Here is a 23,399-nt window from a genome sequence, read left to right on the forward strand (position 1 = left end):
TCAGCACTAGGAACACAGATATTTCCTAACTATTTTGAACGGCTCGTGGCAGACTTATGGTGTGTGGATACTGGTTTAAGTGTTCACTCCAAGACATTTGCATGTTGTTACCCTTTACCCCTTCAGAAACAATTTCTATAGTCCTAGATCCACTGAAATAGCGCAGTACTCCTCGGTATTCCCTGAAGTTGAGGATCCTCTCAGGCAATTACAAACTCTAGATTTCATGTAAACCTTAGGGCTGGTTTGAGTCTTAGTGACAGCTTTTTTGTCATTGCTGCTGTTTGTTTGTTAAGATCCCAACCTCACAATGACTAAAGCAAAGGTGTAATGTTAGAAGACAACTAGAATCTTCACATACTTCAAGTGTAGATTAATTCCGGGATTTTGGAATACCATGTGGTAGTGTCTAAAGAAATGAAGTATGGATGTCCCCTACAATCTACTAATTCTATACCTGCATATATATATATATATATACCGTGTATACTGCATGTGCTTTCCAAAAGATGGACAATACCATCCACCATAGTCCAAATACCTAAAAAGAGCAAACTTAATTCAAATGACCATCAACAAAACCAGCATATGCAAACAAAAAAACCCTATAGAGCCATGGGTATAAATGTAATTATGTATAATCTGGGAGACTCTCACCAACAAAACATTGAAAGAAGCAAAGACTAAAACAACTTATCGACTTTATACTTCAGTTAAAGGCTTATAGAGAAAGAAATACGTGTGTCTCGGCCCAGCACCAACGGTCCCGAGTCACTGTTCTGCTCTAAGGAGTGCTTTCCCACACGTAACTGCAGACCTGGGTCTGGAGTTAAGGACTGGAGAATAAGAGGCCATTTGAGAAGTTAACTCGAACTGACCTGGGGCAACCACATTCTTTCAGAATTCCATGCTGTACTTTTCAAAAACCATGCATGACCTCCCTGTTCTCCACCCATGGACGGCACACAGAATACTTCCCTCAAAAAATATTTGAGAAAAAATCATGTTTTAAAGAAAAAATGGGCCATGGCTATGCTGTGGTTTCAGGTGTGGCAGATGACAGTTTGAAAAGGTGGGAGCTGACTCGTGGGTGGCCTGGCTCTATCTCGGACGCATACTGGCTGGCAGCCAGACTTTGGGCACAAACAAGTTGTACTGTGTCCTCCTCACCTAACAAAATTCTTACCCCAACTCTGTGCATCAAATAAGTGCCAGTGATGACGTAACTGGGTAATGCCAATCTTTCCCACCTCTACCCTCAAGAAATACTGGAGTGGAAAAACAGTCAGCAAGCTGTTTGCTGCAATATATATATTTTAATTCAAAGTGAATCAACAGTAATACACCATAAATTCTTATTTTGACACTCACCAAAATAGTCACCTGGAAAACCCGCTTTTTGTGACAAAGTACAGAAGGCTTGGTCACATTTAAATCACTGAGAACTAGAGAGAAATACTATCGCAAACTGTAATAGACATTACATCCATAAAAGTTTTCCCAGTCCTTATTGTAATATTGCACAGTGCAACTGCTACATGGCAAACTAGTGTAGCACAGAAGTCAAAGCAAATCAAACCAAGACAGAAGCCACGCGAGTAAAACTGTTCAACAGTTAATAGTTCAAACTAAGTCATCGAATCTGTCATTGGGATCATTAAAATGAATCTTCCTACACCTTGCAGTGTATGATTTAACTTTTACAGAACACAAGCCAAGTTTAAAATCAGCAGTAGAGATATTAAAATGAAAAGATTTGCTAATAGAGTAATATATTAAATACCCTGAAGGAAAAAAACCTAAATATCAAAATAACTGATTAAAAATTCACTTGCAAAATTAGCACACAAATATGCAACTTGGAAATCATGCAGTGTTTTATTTAAGAAAACATTAAAACAAAACTATTAAAATAGTTTTAGAGGGGGTAAAATCCAGATCCTTCTGCCAATATGCTAAAATTAGACTTCAGGGGGATCTTAAGTTTTGAAACACATTAAAAAGCCCATGATTGCAGTGAATTAAGAGCAGTGCACTGGACAGTGACATGCCTTTAGAAAGCATTACTGCGGTATGAAAATGCTGACTGTCACCCTCTACAGTCAACTTAACAAGGCTGCTCCACTCATGAACTTAAAAGCAGAAAGAAAGAGCATCTTCTTAGGCAGTAAGCACAGCTTACAGGCCACTTTTCTCCCTGTTGTGACATAATCAATCTGTGGACTTGGTGTTTCTGAAACATCCATCCATCGCCAGCACTGAATCTTTTCCAAGAAGTGAGGCCGTTAGCTCGCATGAGGCTGTGGCGGGCAGCAGTTACTTACTGACTCCACAGATGTGTCGCCTGTAAATCGTCTTTAAGTTAATCTCAGTCCACTCCTTTTTGTAATGTGTGTTATATATATTTCTATTTATATAAAATGCATAGAATCAATTACTAAAAACACTGAGACCTGTGGGGGAATCAAGTCCTTCATTTTCAGTGACTAAAAATGTGCTGCTGGTTTTTATCTTATGATCTAATACTGTAATTTTTAAAATCAACTTCAGGCACGTTTATGTCATGGATGATTGTTAAATAAAACACTGCTTGTGTCATGGAGTAAAGAAAAATGTTATCACTCTTAGCTTACCATCAGCGCATACTAGAACTGTACTTGTGGTATGCAACGTGCTTAGGAAGGAAATGCTGTCAGTCCAAAACATTTGGAGTTCTACACTCAAATGTTTTGTACTGTTTATTCCAGTAAATGCTGTAAGATTATATTCCAGACTTTTAAGGAAAAAAAAAAAAGTTAAGTCAAGCCTGCAAGATACAGCTTTCTCATGTGTCTACAATGCCAGTATGAAAATAAAAAAAATTAAGTTACATTGATACATCCAAGTTTGTATATGCCGTAATGAACACAAACATTAATAGAGATAAAATACTGATGCAAATAACACACCCCAAAATAACATAGGCAATTGTTTCCATCATTTACAATACAGTAGTTACAATGACACTCCAAACAGAAAAGCAAAGTAAAAAAAAACAAATCAAAACCCCAGCTTCTATCTTGTGTAATTAGACTTATACAGAAATTAGAAAGCTAAATAACAACTAGTTAATCACCTAATTTCACAGCTATCTGAAGTGGCAATCGTTATATAGCAGCTTATCTATGATACATTCAAGATAAATGATACAATTTATTACTTGCCTGTAAGCTAAAACACAGCCTTGGTTTAATACCTTTCCTTAAATTCCACCTCTACACTACAATATACTTGAGGTCTATGCAAAATGTAGCTACCTTTTATATAAGAAATGGATGATTAAGTCTTTGGTGCTGTAAAAGCAACTTCATTTAAACATCACCACCATCACCACCAAGGGGAGAGGGGGAGGGAAAAACCCAATACACACTTCCTAAGAGAAAAAGCATGTAATTTCTGTCCCTGACGGAATGTATTAAATAAGCAAACACCACCAACAAGCAAAAACGAGTACTACAATGTAAAAATACTTAAAAATAACCAAAACCAAAACCTCCTCACATGCATAAATGAAAAATTGCACACAAAGAACTCACATCTTTTCAAGCTTCAATAGTAAATATTCTGCTACTAATGTGTTAAATACTGCATGGTCTGCCCAAGCAAGAAAGAGCACATCATGGGTCGATGAGCATTTGCATTTTCTTTCATTATCTACTCAAGTCATGCCTACTGCACCTCTAACCATTTTATCAAGTCCAATTATACAGCAAACACTCCCAAAATAAACTTAGGTTGTATTGCAGTTTCCCTTAATAGTATATAAAATGCTGTGCTGTGTGTGACAGGTATCAACTATCCATTAGTTACTGAATCAAGTTTTCTTAAGCACTACGAACGGCTTGCTTTTCTTGAAGCTAGATCATTCTGAAAAAAATCAGGCAGCAGAATTCAGCTATAGCAAACATGCTGCCCTCTTAATAAGGAAAAAGCAGCTACTATCTGAAATCATACCACACAAAACCAAAAGGAACATTACTCTACTGAAAGAGAACTCAGGAGTAGGTCTGAATTTTAAGTGCTGCAGTCCAACATTTACAGATAGGTAATAACTTCAACAACCTCAAATATTTAAGGCACTATGTGTGGGAACGGTTTACAATGCAGCTGAGATTATTACAACAACATTAAGAGCCAAGTCTAGGCAACATTTTGCCCATGCAAAAGACACATGCAATGTAAAGAACAATAGCTCAATTGCTTAGGTTAAGTGCCCCAACATGTACACACGAAGACACAGACGATACACTTCACTCATAGGCTGTAATTCTGACACATGTGCATCTGTTGCTCTAAGTCTAGACACAGAATGGCTTCCCAAAGGTGGACGTGTCTTGCACTAGTTAGAAGGCAATTTTATAAAAAATAGCAGGAGCAAAACTGGAATTTTGCTCCCATAAGTCACCTGTCTATAGAGTTACTACATAAGAAGATACATGACCAAAGACAAGTTATACCAAATGTGCAAAACACATTAAAAGTGAGTTTTTTAAAGCTCAAAGTTGTTTAAATTGCACCCAAGTCTACATGATTCAAAAATAATTTTCTTGTGCCATGGCTAATATTTATTAAATACCATGTTTTTATTTTTAATCAAACGTTTGTATCATTGAGCTTCCTCAATAAACTGCTTTCGAGTTTTCACATATATGGATACTGGCTGAGTTTTGTTGGACTCAATGGAAATCCAGTATATGCAGGCGATGCTGCAATGTAAGAATGTGGAGGGAAAATTGGTTTGTACTGAGTCTGATGAATGGTCGGGGATGGTAACAGGCGGGGATTTATGCCCACGGGGACTTGGTGAACTATGCCACTGGGATGGGAGATATTGTAAGTTGGATGCTGTAACATAGGTCTTGAGGTACACGGAGAGGCTAGGAGGTGGGCCACGGGTGCAGCACTACTGAGGGCAGTTGATGGCGGGTATGGAAGCAGGGTAGGCTGTCCTCCGAGGTGCGCACTTCCAGCCAGATGGGCATGCACTGCTGTGTGGTTGGGACTTCCGTGAGAAAGAGTGAATGGATTACTGGTAACACTAGTAGGAATATATGCTTGCTGTCTTCGATGCCCAAAGTTTCCATTCCATTCTTGATGCCCAGTTCCGAAATGCTGAACCTAATCACAAAGAAAAACATGACTGAACCGCACATTTTGTAAGATCAAAGTAAAGACCAGAGGGACTGTGACTGGCAGCTCACACTGGTTCTCAATCTCGTTAACTATGGAAAAGAAAGCACACTAACATCTTCCTATTTCTTACAAATTGTTACCATAGTCACTGCCAACTAGCACTATTATCCCAGTTATTAATCCCTACAATTTATATAGCATTTATGCAAAGCTAACATTCACACATAATTTAGTTAAATTCCAAAACAATCCCATAACATAATTTTCCCCATTATCTCTGCTCAAAATTGACACATACCACACACACACACAAAATTAAAAACTAAGATATTAAAGTGAAAGAAAATAAACCGCTAAGTGTAACTTCCAAATGCGCAAGCACGTGCAGGGACACACCTGGCTCAGGTTCAAATGCTGCTGCTGGAATGCTGATGTGGGCTTTTGCTGACGAGCAGCCGAGGCAGAGGGCTGGTTCAGCTTTCCAGGGGCGGGCTGGCCTTTTGTCAATGGCTGGCATGTAGAATCTGGCAACAATAAGCACCACACACACACAAAATTACAGAGTTGTGGTTTCTGTTTCTCTAATGAAAATTAGACATGTGCTTACAGATTTTACACAACAATTATTGAAGAGCTTACAGATTTTACACAACAATGATCGAAGAGCCTTCATTGTTAATTTAAAGAGAAGGTCATGGCTTCTAAACATTAGATAATATTTGAAGAGGTTCTTTTTTCCCCTGTATAATAGATGTGGTCAAGACGGAAGTTCAAAGATGACTTCGGACAATCCTGGTCTCTGGTGTCCCCAAATTCAGACCTTTAAAGGCTGACCAGAGAAACCAGTTTACCTGTGTTTGCCATGTGCGCATCGACGTTCAGTCCACGCTCTGTCCCCACTGGTGGCTCCACAGCAGTGCTAAGAGCTGGCTTGGCCTCTGTGCCAGCACAAGTCCCCAGCTCTGGGTTTTGAGGAGTGCCTTCCACAAAACTGCTCTCTGCAAATGGACTGTCGTGCCCCGAGGAGTCTGACGTTGGAGAGCCGTCCACGGTCTCACACCCACTTTCTTGTTCATCATCTGACATGCTATAAGAAAACATTTTTATATTTTTCTACAATTAATTCTAATGTCAACTAGTAGTCTCAGCACACTAATGAGATGCCTAGTCATTTTATATATATTTTGTTCTTGGACAATTTTTTTCCCACAGAATTTCCAGACTCTATTTAGACTGATAAACTATTTCTTCTTTCCTTCATATTTATACCATCATAATAGTTCACAAAGTCCTTCTTTATTAATTCTTCAAAACAGCGAGTACTGTTCCAGGGGCTAGGAGTCATCTCAACTGGGAAAATGCTTGCTGTACAAATATGAAAACCGGAGTCTGGCTCGAGCACTGGACTAGGCCCTGCGCCCAGCAGCAATGTGTACCTGCAACCCAAACATTAGGGAGGCAGAGGCGGAAGGCGCCCTGGTGCTTTGTCTAGCCAGTTAGTGAATCCTAGGTCCAGTGAGAGATGCAAACATATGGTGGAGAGCAACTGAAGACGACCATGGTCTTGAGTCTCCAGAGCAAAAGCACAAATGTCTGTGCACAAACAAGTGCATATGCATAAACAAACAAGCAAACAAAAGTATTGATCGAGATGTTTAGACGATATGTACAAACACCTGGCTTATGTGTTTCAGATCCGGCTGAAGGGTAGGATCTGTATCCTCCCGAAAGGGCTTTCTGACCAACCTGCAGTCACCCCCAGAGTCCTGAACCCCACTCTTCCCACCATCTCTGCCCTCAGGAGACTCCCTTACTCCCTGGGATTTCTATATTATTGTCTGTTTTAATCATTTATTCTAGGCTTAACAATGTGAGGCATCTCTCTTTATAGGTATAGTTTTCTTCTTACTCTTACGCCAACATGCATATATTCATGGTTAGGACCATCTTATGTATGTATTTTTATGTGACTGTTCTGTGTAATTTGTGCATTTATCAACTTCTAAGTGATATATAGGAAGATGCAGTAGAATTTATGTCTCTGCAGAGTAAATACTCCAAGCACAGGTCCTGACTAAAAGACAGTATAAAACTGACTTTAAAATCCTTTTTAAATATTGTCACCTGTTTCTATAATATAAAATCAAATGTATGTCATAAAAATTGTTGTGGCTTATCTCTCAACATGTTAGCACATCGTGATGGTTAGGAAACACCTCTTCAGGCACTGCATTGTTCCCACAAGGCAAGACCAAAGGAGGCAGACAGTTCAGTTACCAGCGGTAGAGATACAAGTCAGAGTAGCCTCTCTAGGTAGTGGAGCACTGAGTACTTCATCACGGAAAAATGTATTAGAACTTTAACTTTATAAATAAAAGTTTAATTTGTTTGTGTGAGATAGGGTCTTACTGTGTATCCCTGGTAGGCTTTGATCTCAGAGACCATCTGCCTCTGCCTCCCGTATCCTGTGATTAAAGGCCTGTGCCACCACAAGTCAGAGCTATTTAATGGGAAAAGGCGATTGCTAAAGCCCAAGCTTACCACACTGATGATGTTCAAGACCTGAGTGCAAACGAGCAATCGCTGCAGGGAATGGCAGACCCTACTTCACACAGGACAAAGGAATCCAGCTTTTAGCAGGCATGACATTTATGATAAGCGTCTATTAAATTCCTTTACCTGTTCGGTCTTTTGCAAGGGGATGGGCTGGACTGCCCTGAGGAGCTGGTACTCAGAGTGCTGTCGGGACTGCTGAGTGAACACATCCGATCAATATTCAAAGTGCTTTGGCAAGCTTCACAATCCAGACTACCTTTACACCTAGTGATGAGGGAGCGGGAAGAAACATGGGTCAGCGTGAGAGGACATTCTCAAGCCAGCCGAGTCCTACAGTGCTTACAGGCAGTTAACAGTTCAGAGTCAGCTCCTCACAGCCCAAGCTCACAGCTTCTGAATTCAGATACAAGGCTACAGTTGGATCTACCTCAGGGGACACAAAGAGTAGGCCACAACAAGTTGGTTTTCTGCACTTGGGAAGATGCTACCATTGTCTGTAAGAACTGTGCATGTGGCACTTACTCTCGGAGTGAAGGTCTGGGTGAGGTCTCTTCGTCATCAGTGTCACTGCTAATGGTGATCACACTCACGGCAGGACTTGGGGAGTCGGCAATGATGATGGTTTGCCGCTGTTTGTCTGAAACTGAAGAATCCTGTCTGACAGACGCTTCATGGCAAGTTCTTGCCTCTCCTTCTGAGGTATGATTGTCCTGTGTTTCTACACAACTTACTTCCTCAACTTCTTTCCCACTGATTATCTTTGGAGAAATAAATGCTGAATGTGGGACATTGGTGTTCTGCAATGAATTACTCCTGCAACCAAAGAAATAATTTGTAATGTCTATAGTCAAAATAGAGAAATCATATTTCTTGAAAATATTTTGTCAAACCAAACAATGCAAACTTTTACTTGGTTCATGGATTTAACACACTGATATATCAAGTTTGTGAATTATAAAATATTATCTCCAAAATGTCGCTGTAGTTTGCATTTACATACTTCTGTTGTACATCGATATCCGAATGTCTACAGTTGCTATATTACAGGAAGATAATAAATCATAAATCAAAAGGTCAATAAAGACAGTCTTACCAACGGAAAGCATTTATTTCCTCTCTTCCTGGCTCCCACTCCATTAGTTTTACCAAAATACCTCTGAGAAATTGAGAAGGGAGCCAGCTTAGTGTTTGAGTCAGAGCTACAGAAGAGGCCATTTTTGAACACAACAGAGTGACCCTTTGGTGTACATGCAAAGTTTTATTTAAAACCTAATTTCAAAGTGCAGAAGAAAGTGAATACCAACCTGTTCTGGCACAGCTTATTTTTCTTGGTAGTGGCAGGCTGAGGCCAGACAACATGTGCGATGCCTACGCTGATAGGCTGAGGGGCCGACAATGTTATCTGGTTGGTCAGAAGAGGTGGCGGCATCACGGAGTTGTAATGATTGCTGTGTGGAATCATTTTCCTATGGAGCAAGTTTAGAAAGTTGAATCTCCTTTTTTACTGCGCTCTGTTTTGCATATATTTAATAGAGAAGGCCTTCTGTTTTGGACTTACCCCCAGTCTCCAAGCCTCTGTGAACCAGCCATGCCTTCAGAAGTTAGTGTTGCAGCAGCAGGAGCCATGGGTGTTACCTGCTGCCAGGCAGGTATTAGCATCTGCTGTGTTCGACCAGACCATGTCTGCTGCATCAAAAGATAGCCCAAGCAAAGTTACAAATTATACATCCCAAACTCAAAGCAGTTACTAATACTTAATTACAAAAACTAAAGGCCTACAAGAAAAAAAAAACTGAACTCTCCGCCAGATCCTTCCATTACTTCCCAGAAGTACCAGCTGACATGTGACCTGTATTTGCTAAAGGAGGAGGGGACAAATGTAAACGGACCAATTGTGACCAACCTGTGAAAGGACTCCTGGTCGGATCTGCAGAGGCTGTACAGCTGGGGCCTGAGTCACAAGCGGAACTGTGTTGTCCACCCTTATGGAATAACTGGTGGGCTTACCATGTGCTGCGGGAATACCTAGGAAATAAGAACATCCAATAGGAGAAAAAAATTATCTTGCATAACTTATAAGATTATTTTAAATATATAAATGGCTTAAATAAATATGTCCATTTCTACATAAGAAGAACTAACAAAACAAACTATTAGTAAAGGTAGGTATTTCCTATCTTGTGATATTGTTTCAAATACTGATGTCAAAATATCCCATCTTTCTGGAAAACTGTGTCAAGCATTTCTCTGTATCCTCTCTATTCCCTTCACCTTTTTGATCAAATTCAACAGTTGGTTAAGATCAAAATTTTTATAGTGCAGTTAAGAAAAATAATTGATAGAATTACTTTATTTGAAAAGCTAGGTACAAAGGCTGTGGAAGGGCTGCGTGTGGTGGGACCCCTCTGAAATCACAACGCTGTGCAGTGGAGGCAGTGGGACTTGGCTATGGAAAGCCAGGCGATGACTCCAAATTCAAAAGCAAATCAAAAGACAGACAAAAGAACCACTACTTAAGAGTTTCTAGAGATGCTAAGACCATGTCTAGGGCAGACATTTAAGCCGTTAATATATTTACTAACAAATGCACAAAGTTATTCATTAACAATTATAGACCAAATTAAAAAAAAAAGACTTTGTCCTATCATACTGAAATTTACCTCCTGTCTCTTACTCTGAAAAGCACTGCTGCTCCACATCTGCATAAAATATACTGCAGTGCAGGTGGGAGCCTGCCACTGCCTTGACACAACAAGCGACTGTCAGAACCAGAGAGCTGACTTAAGAACATAGACTATAAGCATACATAAGCAGTAAGTCATAAAGATTCCACTTACTTTCATAATACATGTACAGATAGCATAATATGGTAAAATATTAGCACGCACTGAGTCTAAGATGAAAGACATAGTATTCTTTCAACTTTCATGTTTGAAATTTTATTTTTGTTTTTATTTCTTAAGCAGAGTCTGCTTGAAACTCCTATGGTTAAAAACATGGGCAGAGCAGTGGGGCGCACACCTACAGTCCCAGCACACAGGAGAGGAGGCAGGGGTTCTACAGAGAGAATTCCAGGACAGCCAGGTACACAGAGAAACCTCATCTCAAAAACAAATACAACAGTATTTCTAAGCATGCTAGCAACTTGTGCTGAAAGCATTCTTATTACCAGAAAGTTGTTACTTAAGGCGTAAGTAACACAGTGCTCTTACTGTATTACCGGAGCTATGGATGAAGCCCTGCGATCGAGTACTTGCCTAGCATTGATGCACAATGCCCTGAGTTCAATCCAACGGGTGCAGGACTGGAGTGTAACATACTGCTTAGTGACATGATGACATCTTAGTGAGTACACTCTGATTTCACAATCAACCTATCACCTAGCAACATCATTTCTCAGGATTTATCTACCTTTAAGTAGCCATGACTCTACCTACCTTTTCTGAGAGGAAAGCGGCACGAAAGAATAACTTGCTAGAACTGTTTCACACCCATCTGCTACTATTAGTCAGTCAATATAATTCTTGGGGCTTTGTGTGGGAGATGTTAAAATAAACTTTAAAAACTAAAATTCTCAACCATCTGAATCAACAAATCCGAGCTAGGAATGGCCATGACATCGCCTACCCAGGCTATCTTCCTTTGTAAATGCTAAGGAAGTTTAAGCCTCAAGTGGAATCGTGAATAGCAAGATCAGAAGTGCATTTCCAGGTTACCCAAATCAACATCAAATACTTCACTAAAAGTGTACAGCACTGGCGGAACTGGACACAGGCATTTGGGGCCTTACCCACAACTACCCTGTAGCAGGCTGTGGTGGAGCCTGACTTTAACCCCAGCACTCTGGATGCAGAGGCAGCTGGACGGTGAGGAGCATCAGCCTGAGCTGAGAGTGAGAACTTATGATGAAACAATGCCTGCATGACCTCCTAAATGAAAACATACCTTGAATAGCTGGGGGACAGATAATCAGGGTCTGATGAAAAGCATCACCACAACCGAACTGTGCGGTCCCCGCCTGCAGAGGTATACCATGGTGCACGACCGAGTGAGCAGATGTGGTCAACGCCTGAAACAACGATGCGGTTCTCATTATCCAGGGCAGCCTCCCGACAGCTATGAATGCCACAGATGCACACACACACACTTTTTCATGCACATTGTGTCTTCCCTATGAGTATGTCTATGTGAGGGAGTGAGATCCTCTGGAACTGGAGTTATAGATGGGTGTGAGCCGCTGTGTGGGTGCTAGAAATTGATCCTGAGTCCTCTGGAAAAGTAGCCAGTGCTCTTAACCCCTGAGCCATCTCTCTAACCCCATATATAACTCCTAAAAACCACAATTCTGCAGTAAAAATTAACCCAGAAAATAAAACAAAAAGCAGATTAATCAACTTAAATTGGGCTTACTGAACTCTATTTTTGTAAGCGTTGTAGCCCTAACGGCAGAGCAGAGGGTTGAGACAATGGATAAGAAGGTTCATTCTGCTTGGTTTAGATCCGACAGAACAGCCATGGCACCCTTGATGTGACCAATGTGAAGCAAAGCAAAGGACCAGTGAGTATTAGCTGCAGGCTCACCTGACTTCTTAATGTTCCGACTTTAGTGAAGTTTGCCGCTAGAGCAGCAGTGCCATTGGATGCAACTGGTCGTAAGAGTGACATTTTACTGTGGTTGTTTGTTTCACATGAACTCGGAGACTTACAAATATCCATGATATGAAAACAGGACTTTACACTGGAAAATCAGAAAATATTGTAACATTATTTAAAATGTTTATGATTAATGTATACTAGTAGATTAAAATTGTATGGAAAGAATAAATTCTACAATTTGTACTTCATTTTGTATACTTTTCTAACAGCAATTTTTACAAGAAAAATATCAAAGCAAATATATAATATATTATGGTGGTAAAAGTTTAAGAGGCCAAAGCAGTATTACACACTTTTTGATTAGCACACAATAATGTAATAATCTCCTCCCTATATAGTTATTTCCTAAATTTTAGTACACAAATCACTAAATTAATGGCACCAAGAATGCCATTATGGTGTTGTTTATGGAAATCCATATAACATCTGCAGTTTTTGAGAGAGACACACCTGGGTTGTATAAAAAGTATTAATACAAGGACATTTCACAATAATGACTACTGATTCATTCACATAATTTTTCTTTACTATTTTAAGATAGTAAGTAAGTTGCTGTAAGTTGTGAGGGAGCGTTTATCAGTGTTTAGAGTGGTGGGCTTTGCTGTGACATTCAGATATATGAACGACTCACTGCACTCCATTCTCATCCCTTTCCCTCCCCTCTTGCTGGTCACTCGTCCCCCAGAACAAGCCCTTTTTTCTGCTCTGGTGTCGCATGATTCTATTATCTTTGCCAACCCAGAAAGATCAGGTCTGGGAGACAAAACATCACAAGTCTTGCTTACGGTAGCTGACAGAGCCTACAAAATGTGAACAGACCTGCTTCCTTGCTAACCCATTACATCTTTTCCTTCTAGAATTCCAAGGAGCAAAGGAAGGAGACAAGAAATCAAAAGATATCTTAGGAAATCAGACAACAGAGGGAGGGGGGACAGGACAGTGAAATGGAGATGGGACTTAGGGTGAGCCTCCCGTTCTCTCGCATGCACTCGCTGTTCTAGGAGGAACACCTAGGACAAGAGGAACTCCTCGCTTGCCTGCTCGGCCGCTCGCTCTCAGTGTGGCACTTGGGAGTCGGGAGGTGAGCTGGCCTTCCCAAGTGTGTTCTAATCCTACCCTGCTACCTCAGTCTTGTTAGATTAGTTGGTTAATATATAGTGTAGATACTGTGAACGATTATAGAGTGACGTACTGGCTGCTGTGAGGAAAATCTAGTAGGTGCTTCATACTAACGAATGGGTGGTTCAGAGTCTCGATCGGAGTAATTCTTAAATCTGCATCAATCAGCAACATTTTCTTCAACAGACTAACAAATTCTCTTCTATCAGCTTTCTCAGCCAAGAGATCACTTCCTTCCAAGTCCATCACTGTGTTCACCTACAACAGCAAAGTTTGAAGCCATCAAGTAAAATAAGCCATAGAAAGAAACAAGGGCCTCTTAAAATTTCATATCTTAGAAAAACAAACCAGTGAACTACCAGTCATTTGAAACAAAAAGAACTGAAATTCACAAATCTTCAAATCTTCTGAAGTAACAAACAAGATTCAAAGTGGGAAATTAAAAGAAAATAACTATTGCATAAGTGAATGAGTGTGCATGTCTGTATATGTATCTGTGAGTGCGTGCGTGTGTGCGTGTGTGTGTGTGTGTGTGTGGATCTGTGTCTGTGTGTGTTGTGTGGCCTTTGAGTGAGCACGTTTGTGTGCATGAGTGAATGTGGATGTCCTTATGGAATAGGTGCTTTCCTTCCACCTTTGAATGTGTTCCAGGAACAGAACTAATGCCACCAGGCTTACACGGCCAATGCTTCTTTCCCATGACACCATATCACCAGTCCAAATGTTTATTAAACACAGACCTATTCCTACCAAGACAAGAAAAGACCCAAAAAAGAAAAAGAAAATGACAGCATAGGCAAATTAAAAACTTGACAAAGATATAAATTAGCCTGAATATAGCTTGGTCTGTGGAAGTCTGAAAAGCTGAGTTAATTCTGTTTGAAACACTTCACGTGACTTCAATACTCACATGCACTATATCGTCCAGACTGTTGAATATGTACTTTCTGGCCTCTTTAGACTTCATTCCTGTCTCTGCTTCATGCTCTTCCAGTGTCTTATTATATACATCAAAGAGAAAATAACATTATTACTCACTATTTCTAGTCCATTATGCCTTACTACATTTAGTAGTTTCAAAAGAGTAACAAGCAAAAATGTATTTTATAATGCAAATAAATTAATAAATAAATATGAAGCCAGGAATAGTGTGCACTCAAGTAAGCCCAGTACTCGGGAGGCTGAGATAGGAGGATCAAGTTAGAGGCCAGCCTGTGCTACAAGTGAATCCCTGTTATGCTGGTTAGTTTGTCAACTTCACACATGCTAGCATCTGAAGAGGGAGCTTCAGCTGAGAAAATATCTCTATTGGATGGTCTATAAGCAAGTCTGTAAGCCTAATGATTGATGTAGGAGGTCCCACCCCACTGTGGGAGGTCCCAGATCACTGGGGCAGTACCACACCTGGGCATGCAGTCCTAGGTGGTATAAGAAAGCAAGTGGAGGGGCTGGAGAGACAGCTCAGTGGTCAAGAACACTTGCTGTTAGAGGATAAAGTTCTGTTTCCCAGAATCTGTATGGTAGCTAAGAGCACCTATAAACTCCAGTAAATCTGACACCTTCTTTTGGCCTCTGAGGGAACCAAGCACCCATGTGGTATACATACACACATGAAAGCAAAACACACACACAAAGTAAAATAACCTAAAACGTTATTTGCTTTTAAAAGGTTTTTTTTTTTTTTAAATTTAATGTATATGAGTTCATCATGCACACCATAAGAAGGCATCAGACCCAATTACAGATGGTTGTGAACCACCATGGGGTTGCTGGGAATTGAACTCAGGACCTCTGGAAAAGCAGCCAGTGCTCTTAACTACTGAGCCATCTCTCCAGCCCATAAACATTTAAGATACGGAAGGCATTATCCTTAAGAGGCATCTTAGAAAACTGTTTAATAAATATATTTTTAGTCAATTACCTTTAACCTCCAACCAGAATGAGACATATCTGTTTCTCTGCAAAAAAATCTTGTGGATTTTGTACCCACATTCAACAATTGTTCTCCTGGTAAACCTTGAGTCTGAGAAATGTATCGAATCTGAAAAATAATTTAAAAACAAATTTATTATTTTGTATTGCAGGCATTAATTAAACATTTTATCAGAAACTACATGATACCATCTATGCCCTCGATAAATTCACATAAGGAATCTGCAGTGTTTTAAGTCTAAAATAAATGTAGTCAGAGTTCACTGAGAAACACTTGATGCATACTATACGTAAATTATTAATGTAAAATATTAAGGTTCTATGTAAATGAAGAGAGGAAACCACATGTTCAAAGCCTGGAAGTACAGACTCACTAAGGGAGAAATAAGAGATCAAATGACCTTTGGGGGTAAGGGAAGACAATACTGGAGGTTTGAGCCTATGGCTTCATACATGCCAGGTTAAGTGCTCTACCACTGAGCTGTTCCCAGACAACTTAGTAGGAAGGAGAGAGAGGGATTTGAATTGATAGACTAGATGAGTTATTCTGGGCAAGTGCAGACAGTACCTTGGGGACCTATGTGAGAAAGTGACACGATATAGATGCATCCTCCCAAGGGACACCGCAAACCCTTAGCTGCAGGACCTCAGCATTCGTCTGGAATGCCTGTCCTAGGTGTCACACAGCACTCTTCCTTCAGATCTAGGCTCTAGTATCACCTCAGTCATTATGCCTCCCAAGCCAGTAAGCAACAGTTAACTCTGTCTTTCCCAGCAACCCCCGTTCTCCCGGCTAGATCTTTCCCATCATGCTTTTCACCATCTAGTATACTAGACTTTTTCTTTCCATCTTCTTACTCGACTCTGCAATTCCCAACATCCATGACAGTGCCTGGTACACATTATCAGATAGTGTTTCTCACACTCCATGACTAGTCAATAAAAAAAAAAAAAATAAAAAATAAAAAAAAAAAAGCATGGGCTTTAAAGGGGGAACTGTGACTTGGATCCAAAAAAGTCCTCCATCTTCCTTCTCTCTAGTTTAATCTTAGATACTGCTTTACTAAGCAGCCCAACTTCTCCTTCATCTTCTCTTTCTTTTCTCTATTAACCCCTTCCTCTCAGACTAAGAAAACTCCCATTATCTTCTAGCCTTCTATCTTACTTTGTTTCTGCATACAGTTGGAGGCGGGTGTTCAGAGTGTTGCTAGGTAGCTCAGACTGGCCTCAGATGCAAAGGTCATCCTGCCTTGGTGCCCTGGAGCACTGGAGCTATAAACATATGCCACCACCTGGCTTCATTTGACTTTCATACGAATGGCTCCTGTCCTGTTACTTAAATTGTGTTCATTCAACCGGCCATGGTGGTACGCGCCTTTGATCCCAGCACTTGGGAGGCAGTGGCAGGTAGATTTTTGTGAGTTCAAATCTAGTCTGGTCTATGGAGTGAGTCCCATGATAGCCAAGACTATATAGAAACCCTTAATCAAACAAACAAACAAACAAAAAAACAAAAACAAAAAAAACCCCAAACAAACAAAAGAAAAAACCAAAAAGACAACTTCTGTTATTAAAGCCTTTATAAATAACAAAAACAGAACAAAAAATAAGGACTATTTTGCTAATCACAGTAGTTTACACTCAGCACTTGGAAGGCTGAAGTAGTCTCAGCTGCCTCTGGGTGGGGTGGGAGTTATGCAATAAAAAATCCTGAAAGATAAAATGCTACCATTTCAGGACAAAATGATACAGTAGCATGGGTTGCTCCTTCCCTGGAGAGGATCTTCCCAAATCTTAGGTCAGGACAGCAGGGCTGGCTGGGGTACTGGAGAAGCTAATGCAGACTGAGAAAAGCCCTCCTCTCCAGGTGCTAGACTGACACCACCAACAGGAGAATGGAGCCCAGAAGGTAGCCATTACAAAAAGGGCAATAATACAAAGCAGGACTGCTTGTACCCTTTAACTTTTAAGCCTTTCTCCAGGTTGCTTTGGGAGTATCATTACCCATTAAGCATGTGAAAGTGATATATGGACTGCCTGTGTTAGTTTAGTTTTTTGTTTTATGTTTTAAGGTGTGTGTCTGTGTGGTGTGTTGCAAGCATACTTGTTTTAATGTGTATGGGAGCCCGTGTGGTATGGAGACAGTCACATTCATGTATGTTTCCAGATGTGTCATGAGCCATGGATAAGGATTGTATGTTTTCAGCAATTGCTCTCCACTTAATTCACTGAGGCAAGGTCTCTCAAGTGAACCAAGAGTTTGCAGATACTGCTCTTGTCCCTGGCTTCTGAATTTGGAATTATGCCTACCCAACTTCAAAGAATCTGGGGGATCCAAACTCTAGACCTCACATGAACAAGAGCTGCAAGCCCCACTGAGCCATCTCCCCAGCCACTTCTCTATAATCTAGACTCATCTGAAAACAGACACAGTAACTATCCCGGAGATGTTAGGAAAGAAATATAAAGTGTTATAATAGTAGTTTCTAGGCTAGGAACTCTGAGTATTAATTAGAAATACTACTATTGCCCACTGCCAGTTTATGGTAAAAAATAGTAATAATGTATTATGAAGACAATACACTAAGGCTAAGTAAGGCTGTAACTCAGCAGTGGATGGAACACTTCATTCAATCTTGGGCACTGGGGGTGAGGGAGATAACAAAGTTCTTAGTTGGATATGATGGCACACAACTGTAATCTTAGCACTTTTGAGATGGAACCAGGAGAATCAGAAGTTCAAGGTCATCGTCAGTTTCAGAGAGAGCTTGAAGCCATTCTAAGCTACCTGAGGGAGACCCTGTTTCAAAGAAGCAAAGACCTTGGTACCTTATTTGGAGTAGCAAAGTATACAGAGGCAACTGATTCCTGGAAAGAGGGAACAGATGGGAGGGGGAAGTAGAGACCGACTACATCCTGAGTTAGGTGATCTAAGGAGAAGGATGCAATCTAGGAAGATTAATCACAGCATTTATAAAACAGTTCACTTTTGCCAAATAGTCCCACCCAGCACTCAGGAGGCTGGGGTAAGAGTGTTCAAGTATTGTTGTTGATGATGATGATGATAATGTTTGTAAGAGCACTAAAGTTCGAGGACAGCGTGAGCCACCTAGTGAATTCCAGGCCATCCTGTGCTAGAGTGTGAAATCCTATCTCAAAGGGGCAAAATTTTTTCTAAGATTAAGAACAAAGTAAAGATGCACAGTATTTGTAAATTTATTTGTATATGTGTATTTTTAAAAATAACTTCAAAACTGAATTAAAACTATAACTGATGCCTGTGATAAAGACTTTCTTCTGTTCCTTTGGAAGAACACACATATACACATATACGGATATGTGTATCTGAAGATATTGTTCATCTAAATCAGGTAACACCTGTTTCAAGTTTGGTTTGGTTCCTCCTACATCTTTGTCTTAAAAAAAAATTACAGGATTTAGAAAAAACAAGCTTGGGTCAGGCTTTTGTCTTTAAAGTTACCGTTGTGCCCTAATAATTCTGTCCATTTGGATGTGGGGAATCTCATTTTTCTCTGTTTCACATAAAGGAGGGATAAGACTAACATGAGCTGCCCAAGACAATGTCCAAATCCAGAGTGCACCAGCATGTCAACTTGAAATTGCCACTAGATGGCGTCCTGCTCCACAGGATTACAAGTGCCTTAGACCAACCCACTGGTGTAGCTAAGTTTCTAGAGACTGTCCAGGGGTAGGGGCCTCAGCAGCTTGGAATGATGGGACTTTGGTTAGACTGTCCAGTCCTTCAGAGCTAGGAGTAGTCTAGCAGCTGCACCAAAGTCCAAAGATGACTAAAAACATACCTGAAGAGAAGATGTACAGAAATTGTTACATAGAGGACTTCAGAACATAAAGGAGGTGAAAAGAGGATTTAGAAACCTGACCTAGAAGAGCAGGCTCACTAGCAGACAGCCACTGTAAGATAAGACTAATGTCAATGACACCATCTCCTGATAATGATATACTGAATCACCTCAAACATCTAAGTCACCCAAAGGAATTACTTCTCAGATCCTGCCTTCAAGATTTATTTTGAATTAGGTGTAATTATGTGTAATATGCATGTGTGTACAGGTGCCAATGGAGGTCAGAAGTAGGTGTTGGATCCTCTGGAGCTGGAATAACAGGCAGATGTGAACCACCTGATGTGAGAGTCAGAACAAACCTCAGGTCCTCTAGAAGAGCAGAACATGTCTCAAACACTGAGCCATCATTTCAGCCCCTCACATCCATTTCTTTTCTTTTCTTTCCTTTTCAATGTTTCTTTCTTTTTATTTCCCTCCTCCTCGTATCTATTTCAATGTAGAAAATCAACAATAAAAACCAGAATTCGGGCCAGGCATAGCAGTGTATGCCTTTAATCCCAACACTTAGGAGGGGAGTAAGCAGGCGGATCTCTGTGGATTAATCCCACCTGGTCTGTGTAGTGAATTCCAGGACAGTCAGGGCTAGAGAGAGAGACCCTGTCTCAAAAAAAAAAAAAAAAAAAAGATGATAAACAGGCCTGGGCAAAGTGACACATGTCCTAAGACAGAGGGATCACAAGGCTGAAGTGAGACTAAACTACCACATGCTGACAACCTGCCTCAAACAAACACAAATTAAATAATACATTATCCAAATATTATACAATGTGTAGGGTAACGATTCCTTCCCAAAACTGGTTTCAAGTCCGTAGATTGTAACTTAGCTTATAAAAATTTATCTGTGGTAGTTTGGATAAGATGTCCCCTAGAAGTTTCTGGCATGGAACACCTGATCTTCAGTAGGTGAATGTTTGGGGAGAAGAAGCGGGTGTGCCTTGGCTGGAGGAAGTGCGTCAGCAGGGGTGGACTTGGAGGTCAGAAGACTCTTGCTGTTTTGCACTAGCGCTCTGCTTCCTGCTTGTGGGTTGAGACGTGAGATCCTGGCTGCAGCTCCAGCCACTTGCTGCCTGCTGCTCTGCTCTGCTCTGCTCTGCCTTCCCCTGCCCTCCCCTGCCCTGCCATCATGGACTCTTTCTGGAACTGTAAGCCTGAAATAAACTCCTCTTCCTACAAATTGCCTTGGTCATGTTTTAGCATACCACTAGGAAAGTGAGTTATTAGAGTGTTAGAAAAGAACTTTTAGGTTAAGATCTAATGTTAAGTGAATTTAAATTTCTTAAGATACTAAGATTTGACACTTCATGGAGCTTTTCCCATTTTGTGTATGAAGAATCACTGTGACTTTGTTACCTGGTCATACTCCAAGGCTCCCGGGTAGAGTGGCCATCCAAGGAATAACTCTGCAATCACGCATCCCAGTGACCACATGTCTATGGCTTCACAAAACGGCAACCCCAATATAATCTCTGGAGCTCTGGGGGAAAAGGAAGAAAGTCAGTTTCCTTTTCACATTAAATTACCTAATTTTGTTTGAAATTCTAAGGAAAGTTCTAAATGACAGAAAAATCATGCTTATAGTTAGATCTCTGAGAACTTGTCAAACCCCAATCCTAACCCTAGGTAATGGGAAGGGACATAGCTCCATAATGAGGTCTCTTCCCCATGAGCCTTTCCCTTGACAACATCTCTGCTCAAGCCTGAAAAAAAGCAACATACACCTTGCTTTTCAAGCTATAGCAGACTAGAAATAATCCACAGAAAGCTGATAAAAGCAAAACAAAAAACACTAACTAAACATTTGTGATATCAGAAGAACTGAAAAAGCAGGCAGTGAAAGTTAAGACCAAATGAAAACACAATTCCCGAAGCTAGGTCTAGAACCTCTGTGGGCCTTTAGAACACGACAGTGATGAACAGTCACGTAACTGGGTTCTTAGTCGTCCCTAGAGACTGGTGCAGGGTGCAGTGTAGTATGGGCTGGAGAGGTGGCTCAGTAGTTAGGAATACTGCCTGCGCTTCCATAGCTCCATTCCTGCACCCACCCACATGGCCGTCACAACTGTCTGTGATTCTAGTTCCAGGGACCTCATGCCTCCTTCTGGACTCAAGAAGCACCAGGCACACACATGATACACAAACGTACATGCAGGCAAACACCAATACATTTAAAAATAAAGTTTTTTAAGTTAATTTTTTTAAAAGCATGATGTAAGATAGAACAATTAAAATCTATCTTAGCACTTATAACACTTCAGTTATTTGGAAAAATGTCATTCTCAGATCAATTATGCTACTACGTCATGGAGCTCTCTTATGAGGAGTAATGTGGCAGAGCCTCCATCCACTTTCTGAAGAGAAGCAGCACGCTGTAAGAGAGCCTCCATGCACAGATGTATAGCTGCAAAGGAATCATGCACAAAGTTATCCTAGGTCTATGGGCGTATGGGTGTTTAACTTTCAGGGGCAGAACAATGGATATTTTACCCTAAAAGATGGTCATGTTACCATATTCTTTTTCCCCTACACAGATATTTCCCTCTGCAGGCACAAAGTATTCACAAACATCAGGAATTGAGCAACGAACATGTCTAGCATCTAAGCCTCAGAACCTATTGCACATTGGCCAATTGTGGTAACAATGTTGGGTGAATCAAACAGCTCAGCAGGAAAACAGGCCAAGTGATTTTAGTCCCTGGACTCCACGTGGGAAGAGAAGGAAACTCTGGGGAACACCCTCTAAGCTCCACACATGCTCTGTGGCACAAGTGCACATGTGTACTTAAGTGCATACATACATATATCGTACACTGTACACTACACATGCACACAATCCCCCCTTTTCTCTCAATGTAAATTATATGCACTAATAATGTCCTTTCTGGTAAAAGGGACCCAATCAGATACTTGCAGACATGTCCCTTAGTGTGGATCTGTCTGCTGGCTCACAACAGCCAGTTTGTCTTATACATCTAATAGGAGAATCTGTTCTCTCATTGGGCTTATGGATGGCAAACAGCTTCACTACATTTCATTACTAATGTTCATCTCCTGACTAAAGTGGTGTCACCTTCTTCCTTTCCCACTGTAATTAAGTTATTCTGTAAAGTGTATCCTATTCCTTATTATACTCTCTTTTAAAACTGAGGTAGGACCACACAATGAGGCTAGACTGAGCTATGTAGGAAAGACTCTGCTGAAAAGAATAAATAACCTTTAAACCAAGTCATGTATTTCCCTCTATGAATATAAATTCATAAATTCCCATTTTTTCAGTAGGCTATAACTCACTGCTGTAATTGGCCACTTGGCCCTGCCTCGGAGGGCATTCATTCCCCATGGCCTCCTGCTTTCACAGAGCTCTGGAATAACAAAGCATTCCAGACTCAGGTTGTCCTTTTCTTCCCACAGCCCTAGAATACCTGGTGTTCCTTTTGATGAAGAGCAGCACAACGAAATGTATAATAATATGATAATAAAAACATGGTAAATTTAATCACCAAGTCCAACACTAATGTGACCAAATTATTTCTATTTAGCCATTAATAATGTTTTTCAAATTTTTCATACGATATATTTAGATGATACGATATATTTAGATCGTATTCTTTTCCCACCTCCAACTCCTCCCAGATCACATCTATATAAATAACTCAGAAAGAAGGGAGGGAGGGGAAAGCAAAGCAGAGCATGGAGTCTGCTCCTCCTGGACCCGGGCCTGCCCTGGGATGTGGACAGCGTGCTCAGTGTCACTCCAGTGAAGAAACAGATTTCTCCTCCTCCATCCAGTTAACAAAACAGCTTCTTGACTGAGGATGGGACCTTCTGCAAGGCCCATTTTCCTTTCTCCAACTAAGGAATTGGTCTGGCCTGAACTCTGCCGGTCATGTGCTTGTCTCTGTGAGCTCATTGGAGGACCAGCCCTATGGTGTCTGGAAAGCTCTGTTTCCTTGATATCATTCACCACGGCATACATTTTCCATGTACATCATCATCACATGTAAAGTGGGGAAGCAACATGGTAAAGCACCTACAGTCTAGACAAACCTGACAGAGAAACAAGGTTTCTACTAGCTGCTCTTT

At 40.7% G+C, this 23,399-nt stretch overlaps 1 protein-coding gene across 1 annotated transcript in view; it reads right to left on the reverse strand.

Moving 5' to 3' along the window:
- Positions 1 to 1,294: 1,294 nt before the first annotated feature.
- Hipk3 (homeodomain interacting protein kinase 3) overlaps positions 1,295 to 23,399 on the reverse strand; it is a 68,940-nt gene continuing 46,835 nt past the window's right edge. The window contains exons 3-16 of the mRNA XM_032903830.1: positions 20,670 to 20,793; positions 15,425 to 15,544; positions 14,414 to 14,500; positions 13,577 to 13,761; positions 12,310 to 12,466; positions 11,674 to 11,797; positions 9,632 to 9,753; positions 9,287 to 9,414; positions 9,033 to 9,194; positions 8,251 to 8,541; positions 7,852 to 7,992; positions 6,024 to 6,259; positions 5,569 to 5,696; positions 1,295 to 5,157 (exon numbers count right to left, since the gene is read on the reverse strand). Of these exons, the coding sequence (XP_032759721.1) occupies positions 4,681 to 5,157; positions 5,569 to 5,696; positions 6,024 to 6,259; positions 7,852 to 7,992; positions 8,251 to 8,541; positions 9,033 to 9,194; positions 9,287 to 9,414; positions 9,632 to 9,753; positions 11,674 to 11,797; positions 12,310 to 12,466; positions 13,577 to 13,761; positions 14,414 to 14,500; positions 15,425 to 15,544; positions 20,670 to 20,793 (2,482 nt within the window). The 3' untranslated portion in view covers positions 1,295 to 4,680. The remainder of the gene's footprint in view (positions 5,158 to 5,568; positions 5,697 to 6,023; positions 6,260 to 7,851; positions 7,993 to 8,250; positions 8,542 to 9,032; positions 9,195 to 9,286; positions 9,415 to 9,631; positions 9,754 to 11,673; positions 11,798 to 12,309; positions 12,467 to 13,576; positions 13,762 to 14,413; positions 14,501 to 15,424; positions 15,545 to 20,669; positions 20,794 to 23,399) is intronic.

The sequence above is a fragment of the Rattus rattus genome, chromosome 5 (assembly GCF_011064425.1).
Source record: "Rattus rattus isolate New Zealand chromosome 5, Rrattus_CSIRO_v1, whole genome shotgun sequence".
Classification (NCBI taxonomy): Eukaryota; Metazoa; Chordata; class Mammalia; order Rodentia; family Muridae; genus Rattus; species Rattus rattus.